Source organism: Pan paniscus, chromosome 7 (assembly GCF_029289425.2).
Source record: "Pan paniscus chromosome 7, NHGRI_mPanPan1-v2.0_pri, whole genome shotgun sequence".
In the NCBI taxonomy this organism is placed as follows: Eukaryota; Metazoa; Chordata; class Mammalia; order Primates; family Hominidae; genus Pan; species Pan paniscus.
The window spans coordinates 70,410,352-70,434,652 of record NC_073256.2 but is presented as its reverse complement, the minus strand read 5'-3'; the positions used below and the strand labels follow the sequence as shown (position 1 = coordinate 70,434,652).

At 39.7% G+C, this 24,301-nt stretch overlaps 1 protein-coding gene across 1 annotated transcript in view; it reads right to left on the bottom strand.

Annotated features, from left to right (window-relative positions):
- RP1 (RP1 axonemal microtubule associated) overlaps positions 1 to 24,301 on the bottom strand; it is a 333,216-nt gene that overhangs the window by 89,848 nt on the left and 219,067 nt on the right. The window contains exons 23-25 of the mRNA XM_057303012.2: positions 22,266 to 22,420; positions 11,538 to 11,596; positions 11,170 to 11,214 (exon numbers count right to left, since the gene is read on the bottom strand). Coding sequence (XP_057158995.2) covers positions 11,170 to 11,214; positions 11,538 to 11,596; positions 22,266 to 22,420 — 259 coding nt within the window. The remainder of the gene's footprint in view (positions 1 to 11,169; positions 11,215 to 11,537; positions 11,597 to 22,265; positions 22,421 to 24,301) is intronic.

Below are 24,301 nucleotides of genomic sequence, written 5' to 3'. Positions count from 1 at the left end.
ACTTGTAGAAAATAACATAGAGGAACATTCTGAGTTTATATTTAAATTAAAATTTCCACTGCCCTATGAAATAATTTATTTATAACAGGGCTAAAAATATGTTTACAGTTTTTTGTATTGCTTGTATGTGTGCCAAAATTACAAGTATTTGTCTGTAATTTTCTATTGCAAAACTTTTTTCACCAAAAAAACAAAAGAATATGACTTCAGATATTTTATCTATACGTTTCTTTTTTTTTCCTTTGCCTTATAGCTGCTGTCTATTCAACCCCAAGGACTCATATCAAAAAATGCTGTCATCTGTTAATCCCTTTGGAAAATGACTTCTATTAGATTTTTCAAAGGAAGAAGGAACATTCCACGTAATTGAAGTCTAAATATTTATCTTATATTTACAATGTTTTGAAAGGTTTAAAAAAAGTTCGTTGACTATGCAATAAGCCATTACTGACAATCTACCTCAGGCTGTGCCCTTTCATTCTCTTTTCCAAGCTTAAATTGGGGGAGATACTATAGCAATGTCTTTCATTTAAATAAACCCTACTGTAGATAAAAGGAAATTTTCTTGGAAACCACAGCCTTAGGAGGCTTACTTTTCTTTTGTGTTAAAAATACTTTTAAAGTAGTTTGGATATACTCTATGATCTCCAAATATTCCGTAATAAATTTGGATTTCTTCTCAACAATGAAGTAAAGTCTAACAGGATCTTACATACTTACAATGAGAAGTATGTGCTCTGCCATTTCCATTCTCATGCAACCACGTGCAATCGGTATATGTAAAACTGACCTAGAGAATTCCGAACTTCAGCCTACAGTTGTTCCTCAGTATCTGTGGAGGATTGGTTCCAGAAACCCCCATAGATACCAACGCCAATAGATGCCCAAGTCCCTGATATACAATGGTGTAGTATTTCTGTATAACATACACACATCCTTTTGTATACTTTAAATCATGTCTAGATTACCTCTAATACCTAATACTATATAAATGCAATGTAAATAGTTGTTAGAATGTATTGTTTAGGTAACAATGACAAGAAAAAGTCTGTACGTGTTAAGTACAGACACTACCTTCCTTTTTAAAAATATTTTTATCTGCTGTTGGTTGAATCCATGAATGTGGAACATCAAGTGTAATGTAGGCCAACGATTGGAATTAAATTAGTATCTGTTGACAAGTTGACTTACAGGTATTGCATCCACATTATGCACATTGTGTTTAACATTCGAGAGACTCTAAGGGAAGAAGTGAGTTCGATGATCAATCAAACCACACAGTTTATATGTCTTACCTAACACCGAGTTTACTAATGATTTACTAGCAGGACAGAGGACAAGCATTCTTCCCTTGCAGACATCATAGTCCAGAGGGTGGCAAACTATGGCCCATGGGCCAAATCCAGCCTGCCACCTGTTTTTGTAATTAAGTTTCATTGGAATGACGCCATGCTCATTTGTTTATGTATTGTACATGGGTGCTTTCACACTACAGCAACAGAGATGAGTAGTTGCAACAGAGACCATATGGCCTGAAAAGCCTAACCCAGGCTCATCAGCTGGCAGCATGGGGGAGATAGCTCTTCAGATGTCTGCAATTGCAGCACTAACTAAAGTTGTGTGAGAAGCTCCACGCAAAAAATCACCTAGCTGAGCCATGTTAACCCACTGAAAGGTAAAGATAATAACAAATTATTGTTTTCAGCCACTGAGTTTGGGAGTGGTTTTTCACACAGCAATAGATAACTAGAATAGCTGCTGAAAGCATTTCACAGATAAGGGCTCTCCATTATCTTTTTACTTATAAATACCATTAGCATTTCTATCAGGATGTCTAGTTATTAGCATGTATGCAAGGGGATTTGACTGAGTCACCTCTTTCATGTATCCCTGGTAGAGGAAAAAATTAGATTGCAGACCTGTCATTAACTGTTTCCTTCCCAATGTTTTCTTATCAATTGGAAGTGTATTCTCAGGAAAGCACGGTTGAGTTATTTTGGTGAGCAAAGTTGCTACAGCTAGTGAAGTTCAATAGCCCTTCCTTAGATCATAACATTTTTTCTTTACCTTATTCTGTGTATTCTGTTACAGGGTTACATGCATTTGACTTTGTAGTTCAGAAAATTAACCCTGTTTTTGAATATAGAAACACCTGTGTCTAGACACGTTTTCAGATACTTGGCAACTACCCACTGAATACTCAAAAGAAATGCAGAGAAGATGCATGTGAATTAAGCTCTTACATGCAATTGTTAGTTGGGCATACTGAGGGAAAACACTCTTCACATCTGCTTGCCCTAAGTCACTGCAATTCAATAATAAAAATGATGGGACAGTCTGCTTTGCCTCATTGGACAGCAAACGTGTTCCCATGACTCTTACCTTGACAGAGGAGGACACAGGAAGATTCAGTGAAAGCGAAAAAACCCAGCGCGTCTCTGCAGACTGCAGCCTCTCACTTCCCTGACTATAATAATTAGGGGTGGATTAAGACAGCCTAAAAAGACCAAGAACCCTGTTTGTGAAATGTTTGTTTGTTTCTTACTTGGCGGAGAAGTCGAGGGTTGTGACAGGGAAAGATGGAGGAGAACTGCAGGTGACTTGGGGGGATAAAGTTCAAAAGTTGAACAGATCCACCTCCAAAAAAGCCCTGTGAGAGTCCCCCAGATTTTAGGTGGTGAGGAGAGGTCGGAATAAATAAAACTTTCTCTATCATTACATCCATGCTGACGTAATATTACATATAGATTGGTATGCCTGTCAAATGTCTAATCTAGCTCTTTTTATAATATTGATGCCCACTGCCCATAACACCCACCTCCAAGTAGCCACTGACCCCCTCTACAGCCTCCCTCTCACACAGCGACCTTCCCTTGTGCCAGCCTTCAGCTATCCTAAAAGGCTCCTTTCTTCCTCCAGGACTTGGACTAAAATCTTTTAGCCAAAATGTCCTCTCTTTCACCTCTCTCCTCTCACTAGTGAACATCCTAGCTCAAAGGTCACCTTCTCTTAAGAAGCATTAACATGGCTGGGCATTGTGGCTCACGCCTGTAATCCCAGCACTTTGGGAGGCCGAGGTGGGCGGATCACAAGGTCAGGAGTTCGAGACCAGCCTGGCCAATATGGTGAAACTCCGTCTCTACTAAAAATACAAAAATTAGCCGGGCATGGTGGTGCATGCCTGTAGTCCCAGCTACTCAGGAGGCTGAAGGAGAAGAATTGCTTGAACCCGGGAGGTGGAGGTTGCAGTGAGCCAAGATCATGTCACTGCACTCCAGCCTGGGCAACAGAGTGAGACTCCATCTCACAAAAAAAAAAAAAAAAAAAAGAAGAAGCAGCATTAACAAACATTCCTCCCTGTAACCAGAATGAACCACCTTCCCTCTCATGCCTATACTGGACCCTGGCACACTTCAACATTTGGACATGCAAATAAGTGCCTTGATAGATAGGACCCTCTCCACCCAGATTGTAAGCCCCTGAAGGGCACATTTTGGCCTTAAATGTCTCTGTATTCTCAGTGCCTAATACAACACTTGGCACATAATAGCCTTTCAAAAAACGAATGGGTGATTTATGAAACGTTTTGGGATCCGTTAAAATGTATTTTGAAAAGCAAGGCTACCTGTATGAGGAAGGATATTCAAGATACTATTAAGATTATTTCAGCACAATATATAACTATTTATCAATTAACAAAAACAAGTCCTTCTGATGATGTGTCATTAGTGTCATTTTTCACATAAAGGACAAGGATATTGTTATTTGCCTCATAATTGATCTTATTATTAGCACAAAGATAATGGAAACAATATTGACCTTGTATGATCCACATTTTCAAGGTCATGTAAATATATTTAAATGAGATTTAGCAAAGATACTGTAAAAAAGACAGATTATTCTAATTTTTATTAATTTTATCTCCAAATAATTCTATGTATATAAATTCACAAGTCCTTCAAAATACAACCTCATAAGAGGATCATGAGGTTTTTTTAATTTTTAAGTGCTTTACAAATATTTTTATTCTTTCAGGAGACAAATATCATTAATCCTATTATACATGTAAAGCAATAGAGAAATTCTGTGCTGACTACCACAGGAGTTGGGATAAATTTGACACCGAATTAGAAACAGTTATGCTTCCTAGATTAAAATGGTTTCGACCAGTGCTCAATTTTCTCCACTTTAAGTCCAGAAAACAACCATAAAACATTATCAGAAATGAATCTGTTACCTATTTTATCTTGATATTGGTCTAAGATGACTCTCTTGTTATTCCTGTGATTATTTACCACCGATTATTGTATGATGTAGTAAAGAGTGACAGAGTCAGCCAACCGGGTGGGAAGTGCTTGCTGTAGTCCAAACACGTGCACAGTGGGACTACAGCCACAGCACTCGAGACAGGGATAGGTTCCATTACAAGTGAAACACACAGTTTAAAAGCTAGTGTTTATTGGATACATAAGATGCATTAGGCTCTGTTCAAGGTGCTTTATGGATATTATTTAATTCTCTCAATAATCCTAAGAGTTTCTACTATTACCTACATTTTATCGGAAAGAAACCGAGGCACAAAGAAATACAGTGATTTCCCAAGCCATGCAGTGAGTAAGTGGTGCAGTCAAGATTCAGAAACTGCACTGCTAACCAGAACACTCAGCAGCCGCTGAGCAGCAGCACTGCTAACCAGAGCACTCAACACCCGCATGTGAGAGCTTGTCGTATCACTATTCAGGTAGGACAACTATACTTTAGTGCAGTTTACCATGCATCCCCTGCCTATTTAGTACATTCAACTCCACCTCAAATCTTGACCCTTAACAGGGAGGAGAGTGTGACAGTTAAATATCAAATTCTTTCCAGGTGCCCTAGGTTCCCTGTGATCATTTTCAACCTGGATTCTAGCAGCTCAGCTTTGGCATTTCCACCTTGTCCTCATCCCAAATTCCCTTCCAATGTATCCTTGATACTTGCTGCCAAACCTCTTCCACGTCCCATTGCCTCTTTAATCACCCACCTTATCTTGGCTTGTATGGAAAACTTGACTTGCCTTCCTTTGACTATAGTCATCTTTTGGTGTTCCAGGGAGATTAGTTCCAGGATGCCCCCTCATATCAAAATCCAAAGATGTTCAAGTCCCTTATAGAAAATGGCCTAGTTGGCCAAGAATAGTAGCTCACATCTGTAATCCCAGTGCTTTGGCAGGCCAAGGTGGGAAGATCAAGCCCATTCTGGGCAATACAGTGAGATCTTGTCTCTACAATTTCTTTTTAATTAGCTGGGCGTGGTGGCATATGCCCATAGTCCCAGCTGCTCAGGAGGCCGAGGTAGGAGGATCCCTTGAGGCCAAGAGGTCAAGGCTGCAGTGAGCTATGATCATGCCACTGCACTCTACCCTGGGTGACAGAGCAAGACCCTGTCTCTAAAAAATAAACTAACCAAACAAAAACAACAACAAAATGGCACAATATTTCCATATAACCTATGCACATCCTCCCATATACATTAAATCTTCTCTAGATTACTTATAACTAACACAGTATAAATGCTGTATAAATAGTATTTTTTAAATGTGTATTACTTTCTGTTGTTATATTGTTATTTTTTATTGTTTGGGTTTTTTTCTGGAACTTTTCAATCTGTGGTTGTTGGAATCTGGGGATGTAGGACCTGCAAGTACAGAAGGCCAACTGCATTTGCTAACAATTCCTGAGTTCTTTGTGTCCCAACATCCTAAGCAATCTACTAGGTTCAAATCTACTTTCAGACCCACATTACTGTGTGCTGGTCATTAGGAGAGAAATTCATGATCTTCAATATATTTAGAATCCAAGTCTTGACCTATGTATGCAGGTCTATATGAGCCTATCCACTACCAATTCTACTGCTACCATGATCTATTCCTGCATAACGAACTATCCTAAAACTTGATGGCGCAAAACAATGACAATCATTTCTTATGCCCTTGAAAGTGCAATTTGGACCAGGCTTAGCAGGGAAGGATTATCTCTGCTCCACATAGTGTCAACTGGGGCAGTTCAGCTGTGGCTAGGAGGATTTGCTTCCAAGATGGCTCTCTCAATGTGACTGGCACGGTGGTGCTGGCTGCAAGCACAGCCAGGGGTCAGAGCAATGGCCTTCATTCCTTTCCATGCAGACTTCTCTATAAGGTCCAGGCTTTCTCACAGGACAGTGGCTGGATTCTAAAGACTAACATTCCCAGAAAGTGAGCCAGGCAGAAGTGGTATCATCTTTTATGACCTAATAGTGTACAGCAAAAATGTCACATCGTATCATTTCTGCTTTACAGTTAGTCAAGGCAGTTTCAAATGTCTGCCCAAGTTGATTCCACCTTTTGTTGAGTTCAGAAGAGCACAGGAAATGCTGCAGTTACAGACATTTTTAGCAAACAGTCTCCCACATCCTCCTTCCCAGACTTCCCCATCTCCACGCCTCTCTGACCACTTTTGCAGCAGAACCACTATTTTCCAGGTTAGCAGTTCTCAACTGTGGGTGAGTTTGCCCCTTGGAGACATTTGTTGATGTCTGGAGACATTTTTTTTTTTTTTTGTCATCACAACTAGGTGCATGCTGTTGACATCCAGTGGGTGAGTAGAACCCAGGAAAGCTGCCAAACACCCTGATATTTAAGACAGTCCCCCACAACAAAAAGTTATCCAAGCTGAAATGTCAGTAGTCCCAAGGTTTAGAAAACTTGCTTCAGATTAACAGACATACTCTGATTGAGTAAGTCTATTTCACCCCAAACCCTTCTATGCTTTCTGTAAATTATTTATAAACACAAAGAGATTGAGGAGTAGGCTTTTGATGGTGATGTTTCTGCAAGGCTGTTGGATATTTGAAGATGCTGAGTGTATTTTATTACTGTTTCAGTGTCAAATCCATTCCGTTCCACTGCTATGTTGAGTTATGGGTATTTTGTCTCAAACCAAAAAAAAGGTGTGAGCCAATGTTCTAGAATCAAACAAAAACTAAACACTAGCTATTTAATTTGGGAGCAAATGAAGCTAAACCCAGCCAGGGCATGAGAAGCACTGCACTGTCTTCCTGGTTGCTCACTTAACACTTCCTGACATGCCTATGCCAAAGGTTTTAGGCACCAAACAGTAAGTCACAGCAACATCTGGCCTCTGCTGGGAGAATTCCTCTTGGCTCACCTTCTCTCCTTTTGATTCTAAACTTGTTCACAAGTTGACTTCTCTTTTCCCACTTAGCCCTGCTGGAATTCATTAACCTAGTTTCAGGCTCTGTATGTTGGGACTGATGAAGCAATCCTGAAGATGGTTCCTCTGGCATCTCAGCTTCACAAATTATGCACACTCATTTGAGACACTGATTCCTGAGGCCTGCCCAGGCTCCCCGGTGCCACGGTGTGTCTTCCTGTGGAGGAAATGAGGCTGACACAACAGGCAGAAGGCTCCAACACAAAGGGTAGGCTGTTACCTTGTCATTATCCACACCACCACAGGAAACTGTACCCTGAATGATCGGAGTAAAAGGCAATACAAAACCATCTATAGTTGACTCAGAATGCATGATGATGTGATAGAATATTTTATGTTCTTAATCATGTTTAGCTGAGACTAATCATTAAATTTAATTTTCTTTCTTTGAGCAGACACTATTTGCGCAGTGAGGCCAGCCAAGCATGTATAGGTAACAGAATTGAGAGAAGAGAAAAAATATTTTAATAATCTTTGCCACACATAATCTACCAAATTGTTAATGATCATACTGCAAAGAGTTAGCATTGCCTATAAATAAATGAGTAAGTGCTCCAAGAATTTTTAAATCCCTCAAGTCAGAAATCCCTGAGTGCATGTAGGAAGCTGAGTCATTAAAATGAAACAGTTTTGTATAATGGTTAAGAGCTAAGTTCCAATATCAGTTCTTTCATTTACTAACTGCTTGACTGAGGACAAAGTTCTTACACTTCTGAGCCACAGTTTCCTGAGATGGTATTTTATTTAGTTAGTTAGTTTTTTGAGACAGGGTCTTGATCTGTTGCCCAGGCCAGAGTGCAGTGGTGCCATCTAGGTTCACTGCAACCTCTGCCACCTGGGTTCAAGCAATTCTCCTGCCTCAGCTTCCCTAGTAGTTGGGATTACAGGCATGCACTACCACACTCAGCTAATTATTGCATTTTTAGTAGAGATCGAGTTTCACCATGTTGGCCAGGCTGGTCTCAAACTCCTGACCTCAAGTGATCAGGCCACCTCAGCCTCCCAAAGTGCTGGGATTACAGGCATGAGCCACCGCACCTGGACCTGAGATGGTATTTTTAAAGCCATCTCACTATAATGCAATGAGATTCCGGATAAATTACAACAAAAATTGTTTTTAGCACATTATTCTAATCTCAAGGAAGTAAGAAAAATTATCCACTGCATGTTAATAATAGTAATAAAAGGGGCCACTAGCTGAAAGTGAGTGGTGAGCACTCAGCAAACGAGAAGGTGAGGACTGCAGGTGTGATGGATGCCAACACTCCAAGCCAGGAGAATGAATGGTGATGGCCACACAAGTGTGGGAACTGGACCTGAGACTTTTGAAGTAAGCCAAAGGGGGATACACCCTTAGTGAAAAGTTGGGCTCCTACTAAGTGGTAGTAAAAGGAGCTTATCAAAAACCCAACCTGTCCCCACAAAGGTTCTGGTTGAGAAAAGAGTAATATGAAATATAATAACAATAATAATCTCCCCTGACAATTAAAAACATCTTTCACTTGGACCTGAAACAAGGCTAAAAGCTAAATCTAGCTTAATAGGTTAAAAAAATAACACAACAAGACAAATCCAAAGATACAGAAGATAAATACTCTCTCACACACACATTTTTAGTGACTGGGGGCAGTGGGCAGTGAAAATCAGTCCCTCTAAAGCAAGAACAGTACAGTCCCTGAAGTTGAACCACTTGCATTCAAATTCTAAATCTGTTTGTGTGACTTCAGGCAAGTTATAAAAACCTCTCTGTCCTTTAGTTTCATCACCCATGAAGTGGAATAATGATACAACCTATCCCATAGGGTTACTGGAGGATGAAATATATAAATTTTTCTGGAACACTTAGACTACACAACAAATAATATACACATTCACTATTAATGTTACCATCACTGCTTCTATTCCACATTGTACCAGGGACCTAGACAACATATTAGGATAATAAAAGGTGTCGTTATTCATATATGATATGGTCTTCATAGATCATTCAAATTGTATCTTGAAAGAACTTCTAGAACTAGAATTTAAACTTATTTTTTATTATATAATTAATATAAATTTATTGGAGTTAGTGAGGGGGTTTAGTATGTGGCTGGATATAAGAGCAATATGCCAAAGGCACTGATAACAATGAAGAAACTCAATCCAGCAATGGATACTGAAAACATCCTCTCACAACCAAGTTCAGTCTAACTGAGTAATGTAGTTAGTTTTGCTATGAAGAATGATTTTACCTATATGAATTATAAATATTTAAGATTATAAGGTGTCAAGGTTTAGAAAACATGCCCCAGATGATTGTGGGAATTAATTAAACATGGCTAGGAGTTAGTAATGGTGCATAATTGTACTTAGTGTTAATCACCTCAAAATGAAAGTAAAAATAACTTAGTTGAGTCCTTTTTCCTTTTCTCCTTTAAATTTAAATAGCATTTTGGTCTACTTTCTTCCCCCCAAAGCTACATAGAAGGGCATAAATGACATACATGTGCTTCATATACTTTCAAAATCTAAGACTCATGTTTGCTTTTCAACATTCTTAACCACAATATAACACTGCCTCAATAGATTAGACTGCTTAACCTTTCAAGGTTCTTTCCACACCATAAATTAGCTCATTCACATAACTATGAGATCACTAATGTATTTCCAGAATCATATCCCAAGAAATATTAAAGGTTGCATTATTTAGAATTTAAAAATGAAATAAGACAGAACCATTCACAATGACATTGTATCATGAACTAACCAAACTCATTAGTCTTTGACTAATCTACTTTTGAACTATAAAAAATATGCATTTTAATGAGGCCATAAAATAAGACAACAGAAATAATTAATTACAAGCAAGCATTTTAAAATAGCTTAATTTAATCAAATTTGATGAAGTATATCTAACAAAGTCCTAGGTCAACACCTTCCCTGTACATTGCAACTTCATGTTTGACATCACTGATGTTGATTACATGGCTTACATTATTGACAAAGGACTTCTGATATTTTCAGCCTTAATTATAACCTTCATTTTAAAACTATTAGCCTTTATTACCCACATATGCCCCACCAAGTTCTGGTATTAACGGATAATTTTTCTACTTAGAATGTCATTTCAAGCCTTATTACTTGACGGTTTATTGTAAGACACAGACCTCTGGAGGTCCCTTAAAATTATTAAGAAATTCTGGAACATTAGTAAAATTATGACCATACTAAGAGGGTGACACATGAACAGACTTTTCCTTACAAAATAAATAACAAAAACTAAGCTGAAACACAGTTCCTAATATAAATAGATAAGAATGCTAGCTTAAGCTTGAACTGTTTATGTCTCAGTAGCCATCCTCATCATTATAGGACTTCATGAATAAAATAATGTTAGCACTAACCTTTGCCTAGTTTCAAACCACTGTAGAAAGTACATCCATTTTTGAAAACATAGAGATGTGGTAACCTGGTATGCATATTAGTAAACAGTATTTATCCATTTCATTCAGATCAACTTTAAAAATGTAACATATTAATACTATAATTGCAGATTGATTTGAAGAGGACCTAACAGAAAAAGATAACTACAAACGACTTTAAAAGAAAACTAAGAAACCAATATGCAAATAAGTTTTTTAAAAAGTACAATTAAAAGAAGTTAATATAATTTAACCATTTGGAAAATAATTATTTTCTGTATATATTTAAATTATTGAAGAGAAGCATTAAGGAAAAAAGCATTTGGAGCTAAAGTTGCTGTTAGTTTCTTTATAAATCAACTATAATGCTTATTCCATGTTCATTTTAAGTATTTTTCAATCAATAGTTAAACTCAATAAGAATGTACTATAAAAAATGTGTAAGGCTGGTAATCTTGAAACAGAAATGGATTCTTTCAGATGATTAAAAGATGAAAAGTGGCAACAACATTTACCGTTTGCTTCCTCTTGTATTTTAGGTTGATGATTTATTTGCATTTCTGCAAAAATAAAAGTGAAGTGCAGTTAATAACAGATCTGTCTGATGACATTGTAAGTGGGAAAAGAAGAAACGTGAGTTTAACTCTTTAACAGAGGCAAATCCTTACGTTGATTTTTAACTTCAATTAGGGCATACAACATTTCTAAGACACAGCTTTACATATGTTTTTATTTCACTGTGAGGAATACTATAAATCCAATAATAAAAGATAAATATCAAAGGGGATGTTCTGAGGAAAACTGGGGAATAGTGTTCCATGATGTCCAGATGTAACAAAATCATCTTGTACTTTCTTCTACTGATGGTTTCAGTAATCCTCACCTTGAAGATAAAGTTCAATTTCTGAATGAATTATGCCCTGAGACATGAAAGGAAGCCATCTGAGGAAAAAGAGAGAGAGAGAAAGAAAGAGAGAGGAGAAAATAGAGAGAAAATTAATTTCTGATTTTCTCAATTTTAAAATAAGGTTGATTCTGCATTAATTTTGCACACTAAATGTTAACTATAAAGTTGCTTTTTATATAGTCAAACACAATCCGTCCTATTACACATTCATCATAGCACTAAGAATGGTAAGAATCATACCTGTGGCTTGAAGAACGAAATATATACATTGCTAACCCTGCTAACCACCCACCTCTCCAGGTTTGTCAGTCCTCTATCACTATCACCTGTAAAAGCAACTGGGGCTCCAGCAGAGCACTCCCAGTACCAAGCTGGATAAAAGGGCAAGGGCGGGTTTCAGATTTTGAGCATGGTACCTGGGCCAGCCTAGAAAATATGGCCTGCACATTGACTGCAGGGAAACTTGGCACAGAAAAATAGACTTCCTATTTTAATATTTCCTCTATGAGAGTTTCTGTCTTGCTTTCACCTGGCTTCCTCTAAAATCTCTTCCTCGGTGTTTGCAAAAAGAACATTACCATTGGCCAGGCGTGGTGGCTCATGCCTGTAATCCCAGAACTTTGGGAGGCCAAGGCGGGTGGGTCATGAGGTCAGGAGATCGAGACCATCCTGGCTAACACGGTGAAAGCCCATCTCTACTAAAAATACAAAAAATTAGCTGGGCGTGGTGGCGGGCGCCTGTAGTCCCAGCTACTCAGGAGGCTGAGGCAGGAGAAGGCGTGAACCTGGGAGGCGGAGCTTGCAGTAAGCTGAGATCGTGCCACTGCACTCCAGCCTGGGCAACAGAGTGAGACTCCGTCTCAAAAAAAAAAAAAAAAAGAATATAACCATAAAGTTGGTGGTGAAAATATTATCATGTTGGAAAATGTGCTTAGGGTGAGCTAATAGCTGATCCTCCCGGAGCTTCCCCCTAAACCAGGTAAACTTTAGTGTTAGAAGCTCCCTTTTGAAGAAAAGGTCAAGATTGGACTCAGAAAACCAGCTTTGCCATTTACTGGCTTTGTGATCTTACCCTCTTGAAACTTACTTTCTTTGACTCAATTACCTGCCTCATAGCAGTGTTGTGAAGCTGAAATGAAAAGTCGTGTACAAGCATTTTTTTGTAGTATTACATGGTATATCAGTTTTATTATTATACCACAAAAACCACGGTTATTGCTATCCCACACACTTACACATACTCTCATTCCTTCCATCCTTCCACCTATCCATTCAATACATACTTAGAAAGTGCCCTGTGTGGGCAGGCATTTTCCTAAGTGCTGGGACTACAAGAAAAACAAAAGAGAGAAGAAACGTGACCTGAGGAGCTTCCAGTGTAAAACAGAAGGAAACAGATATGTAAAGATATAAATGTAACAAAGTGTGGTGAGACACTTAAATACAGATGTTATAGGAGCAGAAAAAGAGACTGACCAACTCAATTGCAGGAATGGGGAAGTGCAAAGGAATGAAGAACAAAAAAATTAAACAAAGAGGTGATACTTGAGCTGAAGGTTGGACAATAAGTAGGTCAGGATGGGCACCGTAGAGAGAGACAACAGCACTGGCAAAGGTACAGAGTCCAATGAGATTCCACGTGGCTGACGCACAGGAGGCTGCTGGACAAGATGGGGTAGCGGCAGGGGTTGTGTGTGGGTTACTCAAGGATCTGACAATGTCAAGGAACTTAAGAGTCTGAGCTGTAGGACTGACGTCACCACACTAGCCTTGCAATCAGCAGATAATGGGAAGGTGTGGGGTATAAAGGCGAACTGTGAGCTCGCAGTCCTACCCAGCTGTCAGGATTGTTCATCTCTCCATTTTTCCAAAGCTATGAGAAATCCCATTTCCTTCTGACCACTTTAGCTCACAGTGTTCTTTCCTCCTCTGGAGCCTAATAACACACATACAATATATTTTGCACATTTAGTTAGCCCCTAATTATGCAATCTTACTTTATTAGTTATGTTTTGGTTTATGTATCCCATCTTTCCAGCTACATTGTTATGTATGTAAAGAGTTTACTTTACATGCCAGAATAAAGACAGTCAGCTTCATGTTTAAAAATACAGACTTTAGGCCCAGCAAGGTGGCTCACACCTGTAATCCCAGCACTTTGGGAGGCCAAGGCAGATGGATCACCTGAGGTCAGGAGTTCAAGACCAGCCTGGCCAACATGATGAAACCCCATCTCTACTAAAAATCCAAAAATTGTCCAGGCATGTTGGCACACACCTGTAATCACAGCTACTCAGGAGGCTGAGGCAGGAGAATCACTTAAACCTGGGAGGCAGAGGTTGCAGTAGGCTGAGATCACTCCACTGAACTCCAGCCTGGGTGACAGAGCAAGACTCCATCTCAAAAAAAAAAAAAAAAAAAGAATACAGACTTTAAATTTCAAGTAGAGTCAGATTGCCTTGTTTCAAAACCTGGCTTCAACATCTACTACTTGTGCAACCTTGCCCCATGTTCTTAATCTTTGTAACCCTCAGTTTCCTCATTTATAAATTATGGATAATAACCTTACCTATACAAAGGATACAGAATTAAACATACATAAATGTATTATGGTAAAATAGTTACTACTGCATTTCCTGACTGCCAAACACAGTGCCTTGTACACAGTTGTGTTACAGAAAATATATTTGGGGTGACTGCCAGTCAACAAACAACCATCCTACTTTTCTCAGATGTGCCATAAAACAGTAGGCCTTGGATAGTGAAGCAAGTTTTCGCATTAGGACAAGAAAATTCCCCCAAAGCCAATGAACAGATGGGAGAATTGGAGTAGTGTGGCTTGAGAGGTGCAGTGATGATATTAAAGGAATGGAATAAAAAGCAAGCAGGAGAAGGTTGCTTGACCAAGAACACAATCCATTCTCTGCAGCCACCAGCTAAAGAATGCCTAAACCCCTAGGTCACCAGGGAGCTCCCTTTCACTGGCCTAGCTAGGAAACACAAAGACAGGGGCAAAAATTCTGTTAGTCTTTTAAGACTAAAGTAGACAATTGTGGAACGTGTTGGGGTGCTCCTGCCTTAAAACATATAGGGTGTTTTGCTGGGGGAAGATGTATAATGAGGTAAGGAGTAGTACAGATTTTATTTAGTCTGAGATATATTTTATATTTGGCACACTTTCACATTGAAAATGGCAGAAGAAATATTTGAAGATTCTATGTCTCCACCCCCATCCCCAAAAAATGAACAAGACTCATCCCTGCACCTCATTCTGTCAGTTTTCCACCATCACTACTTGTCACTTTCGCACCAAGGAATGGCGTAAACTGACAAAGAAGAGCACAGAAATCTGCAGCAGCACAAATACATGCTCAGAATAGCAAGAAATGATTAATAGTGGCCTCTTTCAGGAAAAAAAAAAAAATCAGTAAAGTTAAATGATTGCTCACTGCCTCATGATAATTTTTATTATTCCCTTCTCCCTATAAAAATTGTATTTTACATTTCTGTACTTTATCAAAATTTCAACATCTTTTTTATCTATATCATTCATCATCTCCCCCTCTTTTCCCAGAAAGGGAAAATAAAACCATTTGTAGACAGGCTGACTTATTTTTAAAATAAATAAATGCATAAATTATTCGTAATGAGACATCTGAGTATGTTACAGAGGGAACTCATGCAAAGATTAGGTGACCTCTAAGGTTTCTTCCAACTTGAGATTCCACTGTGTTTTCCATCCATCGTCCTTACCCCCCTCCCTCCTTCCTTCCCTTCCTTCCTTTCCCCATTCCTATCTATAAATATTTGCTAAATCCATACTTGGTACAAGAAACCATACTGGAAAATAAAGAGAAATTTATGAGACACTACCCTTAAGAAGCATATCATCTGGTACCTGAGACAAATACGTTCACAAACAATGGCAGTGCATTGTCTGGCAAGAATTGCACAGAGGTCTAAGTCAAGCGCTGGGGGAATTTAAAGAGGGTAAGGATGAACACACTTCTGTCTGGGCAAGCAGAGAAAGCTTCATGGCATGGATAACATTTTATCCTGGGCCTTGAGGGATAAGAATTTCAGTAAGCAGAAGAAGGAATATAATGAGCTAAAACAAATGAGGGAAAAGAGTAACAATATCCCTGGAGAACGTCTAGAGACAGAAGCGAAACGTACTCTACTCAGGAGAATTGGAAGAAAAGCCTAGAAAGGTAAATGGCCAAGGTAGGGGGATAATATGTTTTTAATTCACCACACACTAACACCTTCAGGCAGAGCTGGCCTAGGTGTAAAATTCTCTTGCCAACTATACTTACACAGAAGAAGGATGCTGTTCAAACAGGGCTGCCCCTGCTTCTTTTCCTGACCCTCTCCACAAATGATATACTCAGCCCTGTTCTGTATAAGGCTCAGCTCATGATTTACTAACTAATTCACTAATTTAGCACACGCTTTCTGAGTACCTACTATGTTCTGTCTATTTGTCCTGTGGACACTGAAGGTCTTGATTACAACCTCCTAAGAGCATGCGCTTCATGTTTGATTTTCATGGAATAACCGCCAGAGTTGCCACAAGGCAATTAAGCAAGGACAATGCTTTGTGAATAATAATGATGGGATGGTACAGGGGTGATTATCAGCCTTGCTTCCACGGAAGAATCTCATGCATGGAGATGCGGCCTGCTGGTGTGTGAGGCTGCAGTGATAGAGCAGCAGAAATGCCGCTCTCTGCCAGGCCGTCAAGGCGGAGCCCCCTTGCGGTGTGGTTGGCCAACTAGCCACTTCAGTTTTTCAAGAGTGAGATCCTGAGACAAGTAAACTGCATTTTGCTTAAAAATCTATACCAGTGGGACACGTCTTTTTTTTTTTTTCTTTTTAACTCATGCTAATTCTAAGAATTACTCTTTGGCTTCTTGTTGTCATTAACACTTAAAAATGAATATTAAGTGACAATTTTGTTTATATGTGTCATAGTGAGGTTAAGATACAATTAAACCTTTTAAATTGTGTTCTAATTCCAAATCTGTCTTTTAATATGATTTCCCTTTGGGCTTATAGTGTCTTGATTAATGCATGCATTTTGGTTGAATTTATTACACATGTAAATTTAACCTAGTTCCCTTCTATTTCAGAAACGATAGGAGCTGAAAGTAAAAATATAAGACATCAGCCCAACCTTGGGGAAAAGTGTACTGAACTAGAGGAGTAGGACAGACACATAAACACACACATATAACTTAACGTAGTAAGTGCTGAGTTAATGTCACACGCCTTGTGAAAGGTATACAGGAAAATGAGTTTCCCAACCTGTAGCTTCAGGAAATATCTCCTGGCAGAGGTGACGCATCTTTTGTCAACTCACCAGTAAATATACCCATGAAAGCCTACAGGACTCCAGGCACCACGGAATGGCCATGAGTTAGGTAAACTCAGATCCAACAGCACCAGCTGAGAACACAGTGAAGGCCAGTGAGGAGCAGAGAAGAACGTGTCTGCCAGGCCCTGGCTGAGCTGTAGGCCTGCTGTGTGGCCAAGGCCAGCTTTTGGCTGCAAAGGTTCCCCCAGAGTGTGATCTCAAGGATGAAAAGAAGGCCTTTAGTTTGCCTTGCCCGAAGGCCTGCCTCACCTGCCTGCAGGGGGCCCACAATTGTTTCGGTGGAACAACAGACTCTTTTTTTCAACAATTAATAAGAAGGTGCTGAGGACTGTGAAAAGGGCGTGAGTCTGGAGTGGAGGTGGCATTCCACCTACCAGAGGTATTCAGGATTTGCTGATAGTCTATTCTATCCATAGTGGAAAGCTTTTAAAGTCTTCTTTTCTTATACTTTGCACAAAGGAGATAATCTCAACCTTTCTCAAAAAAATTTTTTTTAAAGTCATGAATCCTGAATAGAAATGAGACGGGAACACTTTAAAGGTGTTAACTGCAATGTCAACTCTAAGGAACGCTGTGGAGCATTATGTCCTTATTCCTCAGGTGAATGTGCCTCAGGGTCACTCCACCTATCTGACTACAATTTGGTTTTGAGAGGACAAAGCTGGTCATGCTGCCTTGCCTTGACGAGTCAAGTTAGATTCGTTTTGTTTGTTTGTTTGTTTTTGAGATGGAGTTTTTGTTCTTGTTGCCCAGGCTGGTGTTCAATGGCACGCTATCGGCTCACCACTACCTCCGCCTCCTGGGTTCAAGCAATTCTCCTGCCTCAGCCTCCCGAGTAGCTGGGATTACAGGCATGCACCACCACGCCCGGCTAATTTTGTATTTTTAGTAGAGACATGGTTTCTCCATGTTGGTCATTATTTGTAGTTATTTGCATTTAACTGATTGATTTCTGCATTTAAAAATTCTCCTTCTATTTAGAATTCCCCTAGGTAGGGCCTTTATTTCAAATAACTTGCTTCTGCAAGCTCCTATCAATGTCATTTCCCAAACCAGGAGTTACGAAAGGCAACATTGAGAAGCTTTTGGCACTCCTTGTCTCCAGGCCCTCCTAGGTCAAGTAGGTTATTAAATATATATTGTGAATGACATTGTTTCTATTAAAAGATAGATGCTAACTTATTTTTAATAATTTCACATTAAAGTCAAGACTCACATATACACATGCATACACAATAGTTCAAGTTTGGTAACACAGAAAAATCTGGAGATTCCCTAATTTAATGCTGAACAATACATTACAGAATCCACTCAAAAAGTATACTGGGTTAAATAGTGTTCCTCCAAAATTCATGGCCACCTAGAACCTCAGAACATGACCTTGTTTGGAAATAGGGTATGTAATTAGTAAAGATGAGGCCATACTGGAGTAGGATGGGTCTAGTCCAATGACGACAGTGTCCTTACAAAAAGATAAGAAATACAGAGACACGGACACACAAAAGGAAGACAGCCATGTGACAACGGAGCAGAGGCTGGAGTGATGCAGCTGCAAGCCAAGGAAACCCAAGGACAATGGGCATGCAGCAGAAGTGGGAAGGGCGAGGAAGGACTGTTTCCCAGGCCTTCCGAGACAGTGAGGCCCCGATGACACCTGGATCGTGGATCACTGGCCTCCAGGAGCTGCAAAAGGATATATTTCAGTTGTTCAACGCAATCAAATCTGTGGCAATTTGTTACGGCAGCCACAGGAAGCTAATATAAATACTAAATGAAAATATTTGCATTAATTCATAAAGTCAGTTGAATGTCTGCCTTATTCAAATAAAATTTTGTTTGCTGCAAACCTCAAATAACCAAACCTCCAGTGTAAATGGTAGAAATTCAGTGATGTATACCCCTATCTATATTAAATGTACAAAAGACAGAAAAATAATACCTTCAGGCACAGAAATAAAATAAAGCCATAAGGACGTGGGTGTTCAATTGAAGAGGGAAAAAGGAAAGGAGGATGCGCACACTCGCAGGCAGCCTCTGTGATGCACACAAGCAGTCTCCTCACGCGGCTCTGCTTTGTGTCTCACCTAAGCATTTCCCCCGAGCCCACGAAAAGGGACAAGCACTCGGTGGTCTTTTTCTCTGCCCTAATTCAGCTGTGCTGTAAATTCTTGTTCTCTGAGGAAACTCCAAGGAGCATGACCGAGATTTTCTTTCCTTTTCCCTTCTGTGACGTGCACCTGAGCATTTTGGATGCCTGTACCCCAGAACTAACTAGCCACAGTGAACATGCCCAGCATCATACCCTACCCAGCTCCCCCGCCAGGACTGTCCACTCTAGCTCCTGCGTGCACCCATGGCTCTCCTTTCCCCTCAGAACAGCCTTCCAGGCTCCATGGACACTGACCTTGACCTCATATGCACAGAAAAGGCTCTGGGAGACAGAAGTAACTATAAGTGGCTTCAGAATGGCCTTTTTCTGCAGTAGAAAGGAACCTGCTGTGCCCCAAGTTCTATTCCTGGTGCCATACTCTTCTGCTCCTTTAAGAATTAAGGAAGTAGGAACTGTCTCATCTCTGTATAGCTACATAATAGAAAGCAATTATTTTTGCAACTTACTTTCTTCATCAGGGTATTACATGAATGAGCACTCGGTACCATTTATTTAGGACCTACTATGAGCAGGGTATTAAATATTAGCATTTAATATTTTATATCTGTTACATTATTTGGGATTGTTCAATATATTTTGAAACTAAAATTCTTTCAGATACAACCCATTGAAATTATAATAATTAAGCTATCACTTATGCTCCTTCCTTCCAAAGGAGGCCATGGTGGCACAGCACAAACAAGAAGTAAGGTAGTGCAGGGGTCAGGTGCAGTGGCTCATGCCTGTAATCCAGCAGTTTGGGAGGTTAAGGCGAGCGGATTGCCCGAGGTCAGGGGTTGGAGACCAGCCTGGCCAACATGGTGAAACCCTGTCTCGACTAAAAATACAAAAATTAGCCAGGCATGGTGGTACATGCCTGTAATCCCAGCTACTTGGGAGGCTGAGGCAGGAGAATTGCTTCAACCCAGGAGGTGAAGGTTGCAGTGAGCTGAGATTGAGTCACTGCACTCCAGCCTGTGTGACAGAGCAAGACTCTGTCTCAAAAAAAAAAAAAAAAAAAAAAAAAAAGTAAGGTAGCGCAAGAAATGATGGGTGACGATGTGAAATGTATGTGTAGACATGGACAGTGGCAGTGACTGCATCTAAATTACCCACCAGAAGATTTCATATTTAAAAGAAATCAGCTAAATTAATGTGACAAACCATATCAGAACATAAGATGAAAGTCCTGGATGAAGCACACTCTACCTCTTCTGATGAAGGGAATAAAACAGAGCTTCCACCAGTGCCCCAGAGATGCCTGTGTGCTGTGGGTGGGAGCAGGCTGGGAAATGACACCCAAGTCCTCTTCAGTGCTATGTGTTACTCATCAGATGGGGGTGCCTGTGTTGTGCTAAGTTCTGAGTACACATTGAGAGAAGAGAAAAAATCTTTGTAGTTTGGCCAATTAAGTCATACTACAGGCCAAATTGGAATTGGAACTTGAGGATGGACAGGATTATAATGGGGAGAAGAGAGCAAGGAAAGGTCCTCTTGAGTGAAGACTAGCACTCCGAGGGACAAAAGCAGAGTGGAACAGAACTTGTTTAGGTAATTATAGGGATCTAATTTCACTAAGATCTTGTAAGAGGACAGCAATAAAAACAAATTGGAGGGGGAAATATAGAGTCAGATGTTATAAAGCCTTGAATGGAAGTTCTGTTTAGTTTTGCTTTTGTGGTAGGCAATGAGGATTATTGAAGGTTTTTAAACAGGAGAGTGATGTGATTAAAATATAGCTTTTAGAACATTATTTTCCCCCATATTTTTTCTTGAAACATTTTCAGGCAAAGCTATACAATAAAATGCTAAAGAATAAAATTCAAAATAAAACAAAGGAGACATGAGAGAAGAAAAGATAAAGTCAGAATGATGCTAGTTAGTACCATAGAAGGGCTAGCTTGGAAGTTGTGGGCAGGTAGGCTGCGAAAGAAAGACACAGAAGAAAATTGGAAGACGACTGCGATGAGCTAGTCTTGATGAACAAGGGCATCAATCAGGGCAGAGGTAGTAGTAAGATAAAAGAAAGGATGAATTAAGCAGACACTATGAACAAGGAATTGGCTGAATTTAATGACTAAAAGGCAAAAAAGACAAGGGCTACTGTGGATCTCACCGCTTCTGTTCATCTGCAGTCAGCTCCAATCATCTTGGGTGTTTGCAGGTTTTAGTGGCATGCCTTTAGGATTTTTAGTTGAATTGCCTCATTATTTTTACTTTTTGCTTAGTACTTAAAGTTGCAATTTTCTTGGCTAAATCCGAACCCTTGAATTTCTGCTTGCCCCTATTTTGCCTGTACTTTGTTATCTCATTTCCTGTTGATTACCTATTTGGAAAAAGAGGATACAGGGCAGCCCTCGATATTGAAGATTCAAATTTTCAAAATGGAACCTCAAGTTTCTCATTCCCATGCCCACAACAGATTGGGTTTTAACTCAATTTGTAAGTCAGGGCTCAGCCTATTCCCTGTGACTGAGAGACCAAGCAACAATAAACATGATTGCCCATCTAGCCGAAGCTAAGCATTTTCTTGAGAAACAGCAGGGCTCAGTAAAGATCTAGAGAACCAGGCTTCTTCTTGGAAAAACAGGTGACACTTTCTTAAGCAAGAAGGTGTGGGATTTCTATGAGGAGATTTGAAGAAGGAAGTATATGTGGGACCTGTGTCTCAAGCCGAGGCAGTACAGGGCCAGGTCAGGAATTTAGAGAGCTGCTTTCAGGACTGACCCTCATGGGGCTCAAGGAAAGTCCAACTTATCTAGAATTTAATGTTTGTCTTTCTTATGTTCTGCTCTGAAAGTTCTTCTCTGTAATATTCTCTACACTTAATTTCCTTATGAAACTGTTGTAACACTACAATTTTAGTAATGTAAAGAAACCAACAGTTAAACAAATATTCTCACTATTTATGTAATAATTTCCAGTATTAAACTTTTGGTCCTTTTGTGACACACATAACATCGTGGTAATAAGAAATTATAAGATAAGTCTTCCTTACAATGTCTAGCAAAAGATTATTTAAGCAATCAAAGAGTTATTCATGGTGTGGAATCTGAGTTAATGAAACAAATCTGTGACCTAAAAGATACACACACACACACACACACACACACACACACACACAGCATCATCCACAGTGCAGCACACTCTTTTGAAGTATCTTGGAGACCAGCATTACCTTTGACAGGCAAAGATGGACTCGGATGTGGTGCCGGGCTCTCTGACTATGACTTGTTCACAGTACCAGTACTGTGATTTGTCACTGGCCTCACAGCGCAACAGCACCTTCTGCAGTTTTCCAAGCGACACTGCTGCTACTTGAAATTTATCAATCTGGTGCAGGAGACAGAGAAAAAAACCCACAGAAATAACTAGGGTCCGAGGCATGACAAATGCGGGCAATAATAATAGCTAAATGACTGCCAGAAGCAGCACAATACTTTAAAAGAGATGTTACTGTAGTTAGCATCAAAAGGGGCAATATGGTGAGAAAAATAAGCAAATTACTTTTTATCTATTAAAAATATATTTCTGGCTGGTTTTTCACTCTTGCAGTTTTATTTTCTCCATTTGTAGTAGCATCCAGAGTAACAAACAAAGAAATCCCAACACAAAGACTTTTCTCTCGTTAGACCCCTACTCTGAGAAGCAGTTCATTAGGGCATCAGGTTGACAACCACGCAGCTAATGTACAGCACATTTCCTTTCTATAAGTACTGATATGCTTTGAGACATGTGGGACAAATTTTCTTTCCTTCCTTCCTTCCTTCCTCCCTCCCTCCTTCCCTCCCTCCCTCCCTCCCTCCTTCCCTCCTTCAATACATCCTTCCCCTGCACCTTCCTCTGTAGATGAAAATAGAGCACATTCTTGGGTTTGTTGTAAAAGAGTAGCCTGGACTCTTCACTCCTAAATAGAATTGGTTTGTTATATCAAAAATACACTGACATTTCCAGAGAGATTCAGGACCTAAAGTCAGTGCTATACTGATTAAAATCAAAAGAACTCCTTCACACATTACTTCCTCATAGATTGTTGTCGAGAATAAACGTCCTAAAGTTATCTGAGGAAAGGATCATGAATTTAAGTAAGTCTGAAAAGTTACCAGAAATGATAGTTGACTGTTAGCTACTGCTACTCTATGGTAAAAAATGTTACTCTAGTATCATTTGTATTGCCTATGTGGAGAGCTGTCTTAACTGCTCCCTGCATTGTTACCAGGTTAAATTTCAATTTGATATTTGAAGACACACTACAACTATTGGCTCCATGCTGTCTCAACTATTGGCTCCATGCTGTCGATGGAAACCTCCTGTGGAGTCCAGACCAAAACCATTACTAGTCCAGTAATGATGGTTCTGTAAACCAGATGATGAATATTTGTGCATCTTCTCATGTGTGCACAGATCATCTCGTTGTCAATGTCCTGCATTCTCAGCATGGCTTTACAAGGGACGTTTCATGAGGCAGGTCACCTGTTGTAGCAAATGCAAGTGATGCCCCATCCCATGACCTCTGGATCCATTTCTAGGACTTTCTAGGTGCATCTGCTGCTTTGATAAACAGTTTCGGTGTGCTTATAGCTTTCTATCTCAATCTCCTGTCTCCTGCTTCTGTGTCTGAGGGCTTCCCCTGGTGGGACAAATCTGAGAGATGTTTCACAGAGTTTCTCTGAAGTTCTCTAGCAAGAAGAGGTAGCCACAGCAGTAACCAGCTCACTAATATCCCTGTATTGGCTTTTCTCCTTTCCTGCCTCACTGTTCCCACTCCTTCACTTCTCCAGTGCTTACTGGGATTATCTCCCAGATAAATTACCCTCACTGAAGTCTTTGTCTCTCAGTTGGCTTTGGGACAAACCCAAACTACAATACTTTGAGGTCTGGAAAGATAGGCTGAGTCAGCTTTCTGGTCTCTTCTTTTATCTTAAAGTAATTTTAGGTTTGAAGACAGAATTAAATTTGGTCTGTTACATATATTGCTATGTTTTATTATCGTGCCAGGACACCTTGTAGAGAAAATGACAACTAGCCCAATGAGTGGTTTATGATGTGAGATGTGGCAGGTATGCACAAATTCTGATAATAAAACTCTCAGACTCTTACCACAGTTTCTTGACTACAAAACTCATGAAATTATTTGGCATTTCCATTATATCCCAAGCACTGAGGAAAATAACAGAAAATGTAAAATCTAAAATGAACCAGGGAAGAAAAACA